Source organism: Salvelinus fontinalis, chromosome 5 (assembly GCF_029448725.1).
Source record: "Salvelinus fontinalis isolate EN_2023a chromosome 5, ASM2944872v1, whole genome shotgun sequence".
In the NCBI taxonomy this organism is placed as follows: Eukaryota; Metazoa; Chordata; class Actinopteri; order Salmoniformes; family Salmonidae; genus Salvelinus; species Salvelinus fontinalis.
In genome coordinates, this window is record NC_074669.1 from 17,304,899 (window position 1) to 17,320,392 (window position 15,494).

The 15,494-nt window shown below is 45.7% G+C and overlaps 1 protein-coding gene across 8 annotated transcripts in view; it reads left to right on the forward strand.

The window, feature by feature from the left end:
- LOC129855227 (nuclear factor 1 C-type-like) overlaps positions 1-15,494 on the forward strand; it is a 112,933-nt gene that overhangs the window by 71,540 nt on the left and 25,899 nt on the right. For 7 of the 8 annotated variants that reach the window (XM_055922651.1, XM_055922650.1, XM_055922654.1 and 4 more), the window contains exons 3-5: positions 6,852-6,923; positions 7,257-7,331; positions 12,557-12,680. In XM_055922651.1, the coding sequence (XP_055778626.1) occupies positions 6,852-6,923; positions 7,257-7,331; positions 12,557-12,680 (271 nt within the window). The remainder of the gene's footprint in view (positions 1-6,851; positions 6,924-7,256; positions 7,332-12,556; positions 12,681-15,494) is intronic. The other variant, XM_055922655.1, reaches the window with a different exon arrangement.

The window sequence follows — 15,494 nt, forward strand, 5'->3', positions numbered from 1 at the left end:
AATTCCTTTCTATTTAGAGTCCTGGTGGTGGGAAGACTCCTGGAGCTGTCTCCAACACAAACAAGCACTACAAATACACTACAATTTTGCATTTTCTGCTGTGCATGAATATTCTCAGCAACAAAAGAGTGATCAAATTAAAATCCTGCATCTGTATGTTATCAGGTGACCAAATCAGATTGGTCAAATAAAGGGTTAAATACATTACTATGAAGAAAAAAAAGCTTGGCTGAAAGCCCCCATCATGCTGTTCTCTTACTTTAGCCACATACCAAAGACTCCCATAGGATGGAAAGAAAATGATGTAAGACATTCAAATTGTGGTTAATTGTAAAGATGTGCGTGTGTTTTATCATTCATTATTTCATGTGCAAGGTTTTGTGTGCACACCGCTCCACGTGTCCACGCAAACGACATGTTGCGCTCAAATTGCAGGGAGAAATCTTTATAGCCGATCCAAAAGGGATGGTGGGTGGTTTAAAACCTTACATATAAATATATATTTTAATATGTCTATGAAATCCGTCCAAAAATAACTTGAAAAGAACACAGTGTCCGCATCTGGTTTTTTATATTGTGGTTTGTGGAAAAGCAAGAAAAATAAAGTTTTATCATTCTTTACGAACAACACAAGCGAGGCCTTCTCTGGAGCTATTAATGCCCAGGACTAGTCACTATAGTTGTTTAATAGCTCTCCCTGTTGGAATAAAAAAACTGACCTCCCGTGGCACGACTCACGCTGACAGCACTAATTGGAGTCGGGAGACTCCATGGCTTCTTTCACTCTGGAAGTTCAATGATCACTTTCTGCCTCTTACAAAATATCTCTTTCAGTATTTCTCGTTTGACTTCCTATGTGGTAACAAGTACCAAGAGGGAGCTCAGAGAGGGGTCGCTCATTTGACTGCAAATCATGGCAGTGTCAGCGTTTGTGGGCCTTACTGTCTTTGGTCATACTGTGTGCTGCACCATGTGTAGTGTCTGTGTGTTTTGTTTTAGCCTACATGAGCAGTGTGTGCGTGTGTGTGTGCGTGGGTGCATACCCACATGCAGACACTGTGTCCTCTGTATCTGAGTGAGTATCCTTCCCCCAGCTGGTAGCTATTCCTCTCCTGATTGAGCAAAATGCCTGATGTGTTATTACTGCCATGCCGCCCCCACTCCTTAAAGACCCACTACCACAGGAAGCTGCACTCTACTGCAAGGAAAGGTCAGCTGGTCCAATTATCAGAGGCCACCATTTTCACACCAATGCCTGACTTCCTGATATCCACTGTAACCAACTCCTTTCCTGGAACCTCAGTCTGCCAGCAGCGGGGCTGGAAGTTTGGCTTTTTGCAGCTGCGTAGTGTGCTTCTTTACCGTCGACATATTTTTCAGCTGCCTGACTTTGCCCATTCATTTTAGTTGTCTTTTTGGTATCGTGACATTATTTGACAACAACCTGACCTCTACCCTACTTTACTTTTTAGCTGTCATCTCATTTTCTCTCCCTTCATCCTTCTCTGTGCTTGCGTCTCACTTTTTCTTCTCCAGATCCCTGTATGTTTTTCTGTCTGTGTTTTACGGTGGGCTGGTGCTGTTTATCAGTTTGAGAGCTGTGCGGTGTGTTTGACAGACGTGACTTAGGGCTCTCCTCTGTTCAGTTCTCCTCAGCGTAGTCTCTCTCTCAGACTCCATATAGAACACTTCAGTGCTCCAGCACATAAAAGGATGGCTGCGTCAAATTAAAGTCAGTACTGCAGCGCCTGATTCTCTCATGCTCAGCATTTTTTTCTGAATGAATTAAAAGGAGAATGCTCTCCAAGCTGACTGAGGGTTCTGTAATTCTGCAAAGACTTTCACTTGTGTAATCAGATCGAGTGACCCTCACTGTGTATGTTTCAGCAACAACCCAGCTTTAGGCTAAAACTGTTGGAAAATCTACCTTGAACTATATAGTATAAGCAGGATTAAAGCAGCCATCTACCAGCCAAGCCAGTGGAGTCAGCACTTGCTTTGTTTGCAAGAGAGGTTAGCTATTTTGAATATAAATTAGCGGTCTCTGCACCTTATTCTGAATAAATTAGGATTAGTTTAACAACACCATGGAACTCATTAGATGGTTAGATGATTTGGCCAATAAAAGTTTTCTGTTGAATTGGTTTCTATGTGGATTCTGGTCCAGCAGGCCAGGCCTCTTCTATTTGGTGTCTCCCACTCTAAATGTTAACCAGCGTGGGGAGTTTGTGGGTGGGGAGGGCTGCTGGGGCTGCCCATGCAGATTCAGACTGTCTGCATGGGCTGAAACGGAGGGGGGAAGAAGAGAGGGAGAAGAAGTACAAGCAAGAAGGGGGAAAGAAATCAAACAGATAGGGAAAGAAATCGAACAGATAGGGAAAGAGGCTATCAACGCTTTTGTTTGCTGTAATATCTCTGCGTTGGCTTTGTTCTTGTCATTCCAAACAATTCGGTTTGAAATTTAATTGAAGATGTGACATTGATTGGGGTTGCTGAGGGGAGAAGGGAGAGATGGAGAGAGATGGAGGGGTAAAATGAAGGGAGAGGGCTGAGCTCAGTAGCTCTGTTGCTGGGGCAGAACTCCATTGATTGGTTTGTTCTCTGAGCTCAGCTGCAGTGAGCTGGACAATCTTACCACAGAGAAACACAGCGACAGACTGCTGAGAAAGATTACAAGAGGGAGCCCCTGGTGTTATATCATGGCACAAGCACTAGATATCATTTTATTTGTCTGCATTTTCCCATATTACTCCAAACTAGTAAATCCTACGATATGCTTGAACATACTACAACAATAAGTAAACTGTAGATATTCATGTTTTGGGGAATGTGTACGTTATTGTGGTTGAGAATTGAATATGAGTGATATAAGTTCTATCCTATACTGAAGGGGGTGCCTTCCCACAGTGGTCTTACAGTACATCAGTAGAGCCTAGATGAGCTTTGCTGCAGCACGCTCAATTGTGCTAAAATGAACATTACTGTGATTAGCTTGTTACACACTAGAGAGGCTATCAGTTACACATTGGATTTGAATTGACTGTTCAATTCCATTTGAGATTTTAAAGTAGACAATCGGTTTGATAGTTACAAGGTAGCCATCTCTATACCAGAAGCTTGATTGTCGTAATGAATTAGTGTGTTATCTCTACATATTAAAGCCTCATAATAGGTGGGTCGTGTTCATGAAGTTATTTTTCCTAATTGCTCCAGTAAGGGGTGTAGTATTGAGAGCACAGCAATGTCTGTGATTCATATGAAATGCATATGATTCATATGAAGTTATAAGGGAACAGACAGGTCATAATTGTTTCCGTGTTTTGACCTATGTTGTTCCACTGTTACATCATCATAGCTTCAGTTCTCGTTCCTGCTAGAAACTGAGCTGCTGGAGAAATAGCTCCTCTCACCTAGTGACTGATGGGTAATGGGTTTGGGAGAAGCCAAAGATTGTCTCTCCAAATTTGCCCAGGCACCAGGGTAAATGTGAATAGACAGCCTTGCCTCAGAATCCCTAGCTTAGCTTCCTCTGTCCACTTCAGCCGGCAGTGTTGGCTTTAGCCAGCCAGCCACTGTATTTACAATAATGTCATGAGATCAAAATGAAACCAAATACTGGGTGCATTGTAGAAATTCTAATTCACCATCCTTGTGGTTTTCCTGTTATGGGAAAATATATACTGTACAAAGGGTTGTGTTACAAGAATCTCAGTTACGAGTATACTTGCAGCTTGGACCATATCTCTGGTAATCTACTTCAGACAAGCATGTGTCCCCTGGTTGGACTGATGAGGGAAGCTACTTTGCTTCCCTGTGCTTGTAATGCTGTCTGTTCTGTGTTGTAATTTTACTGTGACACACTGATTGCAGAGTAACTCAGCTAAAATGAGTTTCTGGTTAAGTCCCTTCCATAGCAAAAATGTATTTCTCTCTCAAAACCCTCTCTATGTGCATCTCTCTCCCCCTCTCTATTTCTCTCTTTCTTCCTCTCTTTCTCTCTGTCTGCCAACAGCAATTAAGTGGCACTGCTCTGTCTCTCTCTCTTTTCGTCTTTCGTCTGAAGGGGTGATTTGGCACAGGAGCATGCTGGCACTCTTCAACCGTGTTAGTTGTACTTTGTGTGTTCTTTCTCTGGGCGAGAGAGAGAACGAGAGGGGGAGGGAGAGAGTGAGTGAGTGAAAGAGAGACGGGAGAAAGAGCAATCTAAAATGGCTGCCAACACTAAAGTCCTCTGCACATGAAATGTCTGCCAAAATGTATGTTTAGTTTAGCGATCCCTGGCCAGAGAAATAACTTACTTGGAAAGAAAATAGCAACAACAAGTGCCACAACATATATATATATATATATATTAATAATAAATGTGTAACGTTGAGGTCAGGAATATGAGGGTGAGGATAGAGAGAGAAAGAGAGGAGAGATATAGTTAAATTCTGAAAGTGCGTAATAACACATTTTCAAAGTGTTTAATCCTGATGGAATGTGAATAAAAAAATATTAAAAAATAACAAGTTTAGGGACAAGTAGATCAATTTTGCCCTCATTGAACCCTGGTCAAGCTCACGAGGGGACAGCTGCAATGTCCATTTATTATCCTTTCTGACATTTATGAATTTCTCACGTTTGAATGGTATCTCAGAGGTGTTGGAGATTTGTTCATTAACTCTTACAATCCTGGTATGATAAAACCATCAAAACAATATGACTTGAAAACATAAAGACACAATGTTAACAGTTAACAAAATGGCAGTCAACTACTTTCGGAGGGAAAATTGATGGTCTCTTGTTTCGCCCACGTTTTATTGCATCATCATGGCATCACCCCCCCCCCCCCCCCCCCACAAACACCCTTACAAACCCATATATTTTTTCAAAAATATGATAAAGAAAATGCATTAACTATGTATTTGTTTTCCCCAGCAATGTCTTTGGGGCATTACGTGTCTTTGTGTGTGTGTGTGTTCCAGTCTCTCTCGCCTTCTCTTGCTATAGTTCCCTCTTTATTTTGCTCTTTGTGCCAGGGATTTTGTCTGAGGGTGGCCTGCCTAGAATCCGCTGTAGCTTTTGGCAAGAATGTATGGAGTATTGAAGATAGCAGAGGAGAGAAACAATTGGAAAAGTTTCATTGGCAGGGTATGTCTGACTTGGCCAGAGTAAAATCAAGATGGCTGTTTGTTTGTTTCTTTTCTGCAGTTTTTTTCGTTGACTTTCTACTACAGTAGATTAGCCACAGAACAAACCACAGCCCAGAGGTCGACCATACTCCTCAATCAGTTTGAATGCTGCCTGCCAATTCTTTAGCACATCGCCCCATGATAGTGGGACAGCGGAGTCAATCACCACCTTCCGGAGACACCTGAAACCCCACCTCTTTAAGGAATACCTAGGATAGGATAAAGTAATCCTTCTGACCCCCCCCCCCCCCCTCCCCCCTTAAAATATTTAGATGCACTATTGTAAAGTGGCTGTTCCACTGGATGTCATAAGGTGAATGCACCAATTTGTAAGTCGCTCTGGATAAGAGCGTCTGCTAAATGACTTAAATGTAAATGTACATTTTAAGCTTGAGCACCATCGAAGTGGCTGTGGAAGAACGTATAAGGGGGATAAGGTAGAAATAATGCCATTCACTACAGAGCTTCATGAAGAAGACAGTCATTGCTACCTGTGTGGTGGTGCAGTCTGCTGTGGTTGTCACACATCACAGTAAGGTGTCTGGCTCATTCGTCCAGTGTAGAGGGAAGTCCAGAGGGAAGTCCAGAGGAAGCGGGGTGCTCGTTCTAGTGATGGGGAGTCAATGTGAAGATTACAATGAGGCGCTCCCTCCACAGACTCTAAACTCCAAATTGTGGAGCAGTGTGGAATGTGTGTGGCTTTGATCCGCTAGTGGAATCATGCCTATCTGATAGAGGGCCCTATTTATTTACTTTTAGATTTTTACTGCTGTTCCCTTTGACTCTTTGTGGTAGATCTAGTATGCTCTGATTTCACACTAAGAATCCCCATTCTGGTTTGGACTGCACTCTATTTATTTAGCTTGTATTATCTGCATTTGCCAGGTTAAGCAGATATAAAAGTAGATTGTATTGGATTGTGTGGCATTCCATTGTTGTGATGCTTTATTGAGTGTACATTTTGGCAGACAAAAATATTAGCCTGCCGAGTGGCGCAGCAGTCTAAGGCACAGCATCTCAGTGCTTGAGGCGTTACTACAGACACTCTAGTTCAATTCCAGGCTGTATCACAACCGGCCGTGATTGGGAGTCCCATAGGGCAGTGCATAATTGTTGAGGCTGCAGGTAGCCTAGTGGTTAGAGCGTTGGACTAATAACCGAAAGGTTGCAAGATCAAATCCCTGAGCTGACAAGGTAAAAATCTGTTGTTCTGCCCCTGAACAAGGCAGTAAACCCACTGTTCCTAGGCTGTCATTGTAAATAAGAATTTGTTCTTTACTGACTTGCCTAGTTAAATAAATAATACAATTGGGAATCTAGTTAGACTTGCCAAACATGGCAGTTTTATAATGAGGGATTTGGATCATGTTTCACATTTTTGTGGTAGGCCAATTTTATTTTTCTGAAACCATACTGGTTATAATAGCTTTAGCTCTATCTATAAACTTTTACATCAATATAGTACTTATTTGAAATTTGTCCCATTATTCCTCACTAAATATGTTCATTTTTGGAGACTGTTTCTAACTACTTAATCACCCTCAAATGAGCCTTTTACATGGTAGAAACTGAAACCAATTATGTTGGGTTTAGACTTATGTATCTCACCCCCCCCATCCCCTCCCCCCTGTTTCTCTCTTTCTCCCCCTCTCTCTTCCTTTCCTCCCCTCTCTTCAGAGTCAGAGCAGAGCAGTAGCCCACGCACAGGTATTGGGTCAGATCAGGAGGATAGCCGAGCTGCCACCATGGGTAAGGGGCCCCATCGACTCGCACACACATCCAAATACCAACACACAATGACATATTCTTACACATTTACACACTGCCAGACAGTGACATAAGCACTGAGCTTGTTATTCATCTAGCACACGCAATACCTTTCACTGTAATATTTGGAATCCAATACATTCCAGGTAGCTGATAGGCTCAAACATTATGGGCATGTGCTTTACTGGCTTGCTGATACTCTGCCATGTATTGTGTCTTTGTCTTGTGATGTCTCTTAAAAGTGAGAAGTTCCTGTAATGTTTGTTGTATTATGTCACAGAACTCTCCATGGTGACTCATCTCTGTGTTTTCCAGATGCTCCTGAGTTTCAGGAAAGCTTTGTGACGTCAGGAGTTTTTAATGTAACAGAGCTGGTGCAAGTGTCCAGAAGTAAGATTTTTACACCTTTTATTTAGCTACGTGTGTTTTTATATATTTGTGATTGAATGGATGGACGGAGTGTGTTGGTCCAATATCATCTTTTTGTTACAGTTCTTTCTTAAAACGTCATGTGTGGCTGCTTTCCTCATAACTCCCATAACTTACACAGCAACATGCTTAGGAGCTGGACATGTGTCACATAAACTATTGTGATTCAAGTTCTGACAGCCCTCTTCTGTGAAAAATGAGCTAGCTCACACACTCTGGCCCTCAGGCAGCGGGTGGAAACTCCCAGCCTCTCTGGCAGCAGTCACTCTGCTCCCCTCAGTAGCTGAGCTCCTAGTCTCTACATTGCTGCATGTTCCACTTCTGCTATTCAACCATAACCCCATCAGATGGATACACAGAGGTAGGAAACACATGGATGGTAGAACAGCCTAGGTGACAAAGATGGTAGGGAATATCCAGGTCCAGGATTACGGGAGATACTAACGTAATCCACTTACAGCATTAATCACAGTCAACATGCAGAGTAAGCCTCTCCTTACTGTCTACACCCCATCAGACACTCAATATGATTTCTGACCGGGAATCAGATCATAGGGCTTTAGGATGACATTATTTAGGACTTCCTCATCATTCATGTTTTATCTGTCTCATGGTGGATTGTGGATCGTGCAGATGTTTTATCCATGTAATATGTTCTACTCACAATGCTAAGGCTGCGTGTTCTGTGCTGTGTGCTTTGAGCTTTGTGATTGGCTGGGGATGCTGTGCTCACCAGGCCTGGCATTAGTGAATTAGGGCCACATTAACCTCTAATCACTTTGTATGAATAACCATCATCGCCCAGCCCCACAGACCTCACTAGTCACCACCTGAGACCTCTATTCACTTACCCTCAAATCTGAGTCATCATTTACATACGTTATTTCATTATGTTTAGAAATTGAGTTTAATCAGATTTGAAAGGCAGCGCAAGTGAAGGGAGCTGAAGGGAGAGAAGCTCACCCATCTGTCGTATGTAATTGATCACGCTTTCGGTTTCCACAGTGATAATGCCTTTCTCCGAAGGGTCTTCATCTGTCATTCAAAATAAATGCTCTTCAGTATGAACGACAAGCTCTGATGAGCGTACATTCACTCACACATCGATTTGAAATACTTTATTTCAATCCACTACAAAAAAAGGATCCAAACATTTCAAAGGTCCCTGTATTCATGGCACTCAAAGGTACAGAAAGCAAATCCTTCGCCAAACAGCTAGGCTGCCCATGACAACTGAAACAGAGTAGTACATAGCCAATTGCTTTGCCCTAGTTTTTGTCAGGCCCACAATCTGGAGGCCACGCACTGCAGGCCTGTGTACGTGGCCAAGACTGCCAAATATCAGCACCACCTTCTTGTACCTCCACCCGAGGCTGTCCAAGAGTGCCGCGAGAGGCGGATACTTCCGCAGCTTCTCGGCAAAGGCCTGCTCCATGTAGCCTTAAAATGAGCAGACCACTTCCACAATGAGCACCTCTCCCTTACCTCCCCCCACAACAACAATATCTGGCGTAGTTGGCACACATGAAAACACATCAACATAAAACCAGCTTCCCCTTACACAACAATGTTTCTGCATATGTGCTGTTGGTGAGACTGTCTCACCTCGCTGGCTATCAGGTCAATAAGACTGTCATGTCTAGCAATGTACAAATCCTTGTATGAACAGAAGCCATTCACAACATGGGCATTACATTTGATTTATGTAGAATACAAAATGGGTACCGGAGTGCTAGATTATATTGTGTTGGTATAACTTGCAGCCTTGCCTTAACAGTAAAGGTGAGAATGTTCTCGCCAATGGCAGCATTCTGGTACATGGAATGGGAGACAGAGTGGTCAGCACAGTCCAGAGCAGTGAGTTTCCCCTGCAGCCTCAGTCTAGTGTTGTAGTAGCTGGGAGACAGAGTGGTCAGCACAGTCCAGAGCAGTGAGTTTCCCCTGCAGCCTCAGTCTAGTGTTGTAGTAGCTGGGAGACAGAGTGGTCAGCACAGTCCAGAGCAGTGAGTTTCCCCTGCAGCCTCAGGCCAGTCCAGTGTGGTAAGTAGCTGCATCCATCTGATACCAAGGAGTGTTGTCCAATGTCACTATTGCCAGTGATTTGTGTTCAATGGTGAAGACAGGTATGGTGGGTGGAGGGCCGGATCTCCTTTGGCAGACCACCTCTGTCTTGGTGGTGTTGATAGACAGTCCCATCCTGCTATAGACCCTCATAGATGCTACAAGGATGGACTGAAGGTCTTCTGGAGTGTGGGTCACTAGAGCACAGTCATCAGCCGAAGCCTTGGTGGTTGCTTGAAGCCTCCTGATGTTGAATAGGTTTCCATCCAGCCTGAAGGCCACCGCAACCATGCTGCTGTCCTCAAGCTCTTTGTGGAAAAGCTGGGTGGCACATAGGAGGAAGATGTTAAAGAGTACCGGTGCCAGCACACATCCCTGTCTCACACTGATGCTTACTCCAAAGGGCACTGACTCCTGCCCTCCTATGGCCATCGGAGCCATCATCCCATCATGGAACTGGCAAAGGATGTTGACACATTTGTCTGGACAGCCACATTTGAGTAGAATGCCCCATAGTAGTTCCCTGCTCACAATGTTGAAGTCCTTGGAGAGGTCGACAAAGGTCATGAAAAGGTCTTGATGTTGTTCACGTTACTTCTCCTGGAGTTGCTGTGCCGTGAATATCATGTCGACCGTCTCCTGTTCTTTCTGAAGCCGCATTGTGACTCTGGCAGCAGTTCCTCTATGATGTTGTTCACCAGCATGTGTAGCATCACCTTGGCCAGGACCTTGCCGGCAAAAGACAGAAGGGATATCCCCCGGCTGCTCCCGCAGATGGACTTGTCAGCCTTGTTCTTACCTCAGTGTACTTGTTGTTCTTGAGGGAACAGAAAGCTGATAACACCACACACACACACACACACACACACACACACACACACACACACACACACACACACACACACACACACACACACACACACACACACACACACACACACACACACACACACACACACACACACACACACACACACACACCTTATGTAGAATGCTTTAGCTATAATTATCAAAACTAAATGAGTGAGTTATTATGATGCATAGGGAACACGTTTCACATTACACCTGTCAAACTGTCTCTCTGTTTTCACATTACACCTGTCAAACTGTCAAACTGTCTCTCTGTTTTCACATTACACCTGTCAAACTGTCTCTCTGTTTTCACATTACATCTGTCAAACTGTCTCTCTGTTTTCACATTACACCTGTCAAACTGGCTCTCTGTTTTCACATTACATCTGTCAAACTGGCTCTCTGTTTTCACATTACAGCTGTCAAACTGTCTCTCTGTTTTCACATTACACCTGTCAAACTGTCAAACTGTCTCTCTGTTTTCACATTACACCTGTCAAACTGGCTCTCTGTTTTCACATTACATCTGTCAAACTGGCTCTCTGTTTTCACATTACAGCTGTCAAACTGTCTCTCTGTTTTCACATTACACCTGTCAAACTGGCTCTCTGTTTTCACATTACACCTGTCAAACTGTCTCTCTGTTTTCACATTACACCTGTCAAACTGTCTCTCTGTTTTCACATTACATCTGTCAAACTGTCTCTCTGTTTTCACATTACACCTGTCAAACTGGCTCTCTGTTTTCTGTGTGGCATTTTGACTTACTAATTGGAATAAATGTAGAAGTTAAAGACTTCAATTAACCACCTGCCAGCTGGCCTCTCCCGGGGAAAAGACTGCTAGTCCAGACTCACCCCCTCGACTCCCAAAATTCTCAGCTGCCCATGGCGCTATGCTAGTGTAACGGATGTGAAATGGCTAGCTAGTTAGCGGGTATGCGCTACTAGCGTTTCAATCATTTACGTCACTTGCTCTGAAACCTACAAGTAGTGTTGCCCCCTTGCTCTGCAAGGGCCGCGGCTTTTGTGGAGCGATGGGTAACGATGCTTCGTGGGTGACTGTTGTTGATGTGTGCAGAGGGTCCCTGGTTCGCGCCCGTGTCGGGGCGAGGGGACGTACTAAAGTTATACTGTTACACTATAGGAACTATCACCTGCACCTCTGTTCATGTGGCATACTCCACAACACTTGTAATATGTATTTACGCTCATATCCATGCTCACGTTTTGCCCCCAAGAGGCATTGATTTAGATTTTAGACTACATAATTAGCTTATTTAACTAATCGGTTACTTTTAAGTGCACTCCACTTTATTTACCCAGGCCTCATGTGGGATGCATATCCTAGGAGACATTAGCCGCCTTTTAGAAAGGATGAATTCTCCACTGACCTACTTTACCAGTGTAATTAAACAGAGCAGAATGTGTTGTAATTACTGAGCTTGTTTACATCACCACGGCTATCCAGCTCAACTACAGAAATAGAATCCCTCACATGAATGGGGATTCCTGTTCTAATAATTCCATTTCTATGCTTTCAACCACCCCTGCCCGTTTTCAGTTCCCTCCCTGGTTGCTCTTCTTTGGCCAGAGGTTCCTGTAAGGTGCACGTGAGGGAATTGCTACACTGGAGATCCATGAATCCTCCTTTTGTGTTGTGTTCTCCAGCGTCTCAGTACAGTGTGTAGTCAGGGAGAGATTGATTGCCGGGGGATCTGTAGTGACGCCATCCCACTGTTAATAAGCATACCTGCCCTAACAAATGGGCCATTGTTCTCCGAGCTCACTGTGTCGCCCCACTGCTCGGTAGTATAGTGCAACAACATCTCTGTCCACTCCAGCCAGACCACAGCACAGCAGCAGGCAGCCATTAATGCACATGGTTATATAAAGTACATTAGTGGAAACCTGAGACGGGAAATGGGGTAAAGGCTGATAGATGGCTACACAGCCCCAGACCCATAATTCCACATTCTCCTGCTCTTGTCCTGAGCGTTGAAGTATGGTAGCAGACTGCAGCTGGGATTGTCCACTTTTGGAGCTGTTACAGAGAAGGGCACACAGATACAACACAATATCTTTGCTCACACAGCGACACAATTCTTCAGCAGCGATGTATGAGTGAGCTTGAGGATGGTGCTACATGTCCTTTATGCAGATGTTTGAGTATGATTCCATAGATATTTGCATGTTTAATTGACAGTAATGTACAGTGTGTGACATGTTCCTCCCCTGACTGACCTGTCCCCTCTGTGTGTTTGTTGCATGCAGCTCCGGTGGTGACCGGGGCAGGCCCTAACTTCTCCCTGGGGGAGCTGCAGGGGCACCTGGCCTACGACCTCAACCCCTCAGGGGTGGGCATGAGGAGAACCCTGCCCAGCACCTCCTCCAGCGGGTCAGTACCAGCCCCAAAACACACACATGCACACAATCTAGACTGGAAATGAACAAACTGTATACACTACAAAGGCACAAACTCGCGGCACCGTACACTTCTTTAATTAATGTTGATATTACTCTACCCTGTGAATACACTCACATTCAGAATGTTCAAATACATTCCAGGTTAACATGAGCCTTAAATGAACGGCTGGATGTGCAACCACTTGAGAGGAAGAGTGTGTTTTTTCATGGGTGCACAGAGAGCAGTGTCCTTTTGCCGAAAGCACAACACTTTAACTAAAAGAACAATGGCTGTTCCTCAGGTGACTGCAGACTGTGATTTATCTGGATGTGTACACCACTGCCAAAACACCAGCTGTGATTTATTGTGTAATTTGTCACTGTGAAAGGCAAGTAAAGCTGGGACAAAATGAGACTGTAAATTAACTGGTTTACCTGAAGGTCCTGAAACTACTCAGTTTTCTACCGGTCATCTTCAGGTTGCTGTTTTTGACCCACTTGTGTACTGTGTGTGTGTGTGTGTGTGTGTGTGTGTGTGTGTGTGTGTGTGTGTGTGTGTGTGTGTGTGTGTGTGTGTGTGTGTGTGTGTGTGTGTGTGTGTGTGTGTGTGTGTGTGTGTGTGTGTGTGTGTGTGTGTGTGTGTGTGTGTGTGTGTGTGTGTGTGTGTGTGTGTGTGTGCGTGCGTGCGTGCATGCGTGTGTTCATGCGTGCGTGCGTGCGTGCGTGCGTGCTTGCTAACACATCAAATCAGCCTCTAAAGTCCATTGTCCACGAGATGACGCTGTCGAGTAATATTAAACATAATTGAGCAAGCAAACGCTTAATCAAGAGCGCAGAGAATGGGTCCTGCGAGCAGAAGATGTGCCCCCGAGTGAACAGGCCAGTGGAGAGAGCAGAGGATGCGCCCGGGAGCGAACAGGCCAGTGGAGAGAGCAGAGGATGTGTCCACGAGTGGACAGGCCAGTGGAGAGAGCAGAGGATGCGCCTGCGAGCGGACAGGCCAGTGGAGAGAGCAGAGGATGTGTCCACGAGTGGACAGGCCAGTGGAGAGAGCAGAGGATGCGCCTGCGAGCGAACAGGCCAGTGGAGAGAGCAGAGGATGTGTCCACGAGTGGACAGGCCAGTGGAGAGAGCAGAGGATGCGCCTGCGAGCGAACAGGCCAGTGGAGAGAGCAGAGGATGTGCCTGCGAGCGGACAGGCCAGTGGAGAGAGCAGAGGATGAGCCTGCGAGCGGACAGGCCAGTGGAGAGAGCAGAGGATGTGCCTGCGAGCGGACAGGCCAGTGGAGAGAGCAGAGGATGAGCCTGCGAGCGAACAGGCCAGTGGAGAGAGCAGAGGATGAGCCTGCGAGCGGACAGGCCAGTGGAGAGAGCAGAGGATGTGCCTGCGAGCGGACAGGCCAGTGGAGAGAGCAGAGGATGTGCCTGCGAGCGGACAGGCCAGTGGAGAGAGCAGAGGATGTGCCCGCGAGCGGACAGGCCAGTGGAGAGAGCAAAGGATGCACCCGCGAGTGGACAGGCCAGTGGAGAGAGCAGAGGATGTGTCCACGAGCAGACAGGCCAGTGGAGAGAGCAAAGGATGTGCCCGCGAGCGGACAGGCCAGTGGAGAGAGCAAAGGATGCACCCGCGAGTGAACAGGCCAGCGGAGAGAGCAGAGGATGTGCCCGCGAGCAGACAGGCCCGTGGAGAGAGCAGAGGATGCACCCGCGAGCGAACAGGCCAGTGGAGAGAGCAGAGGATGTGCCTGCGAGCGGACAGGCCAGTGGAGAGAGCAGAGGATGTGCCCGCGAGCGGACAGGCCAGTGGAGAGAGCAGAGGATGTGCCTGCGAGCGGACAGGCCAGTGGAGAGAGCAGAGGATGTGCCTGCGTGCGGACAGGCCAGTGGAGAGCTTGCAAGTGTTACTTTCAATTTGGCATTGGAAGTTGTATTGAGTACAGGCAGTAATACAGGAGTCAAATTGCATAGGGAGTCTCATCAGATCAGATGTTATCAGCAATTCAGAGCCATCTGGGAAAAGAGCACAAGTAGAACAAAGATATATGTGCTGAAAACTGATAAAATGTATCATTCAAGGTCAGATTTCACCTAAAACAATGACATGAACTCTGTCCCAATTAATCTCAGCTTAACTCCTCACTTCCTCTCTACTCGAATGCTTCTCAAAACCTATTGGAGGTCTGAGGCGAGGAACCTAGGGTCCTCTCCTCTGATGGTGTTTTAGAAGGAGGCACGTAAAAAGGATGCAAGGAATCGAGGAAAGATAAAATGGCACAGATCAGTGGCATGTTTGCCTCAGTATGGAATGGCAGACGTCACTATGTGGGAGCACGCCCCTATCCACATCGACGGGACCACAGTGGAAAGGTGAAGAGCTTTAAGTTCCTCGGTGTACACATCACTGACAATCTGAAATGGTCCACCCACACAGACAGTGTGGTGAAGAAGGCACAACAGCTCCAATTCAACCTCAGGAGGCTGAAGAAATTTGGCTTGGCCCCTAAGACCCTCACAAACGTTTACAGATGTAAAATTGGGCTGTATAACCGCCTGGTACGGCAACTGCACCGCCCAAAACCACTGGAGGGTGGTGCAGTCTGCCCAGTGCATCTGCCCAGTGTCCTCCAGGACACCTACAACGCCCGATGTCACAGGAAGATCATCAAGGACATCAACCACCCGAGCCACGGCCTGTTCACCCCGCTATCATCCAGAAGGCAAGGTCAGTACAGGTGCATCAAAGCTGGGACCGAGAGACTGAAAAACAGCTTCAATCTCAAGGCCATCAGACTGTTAAATAGTCATC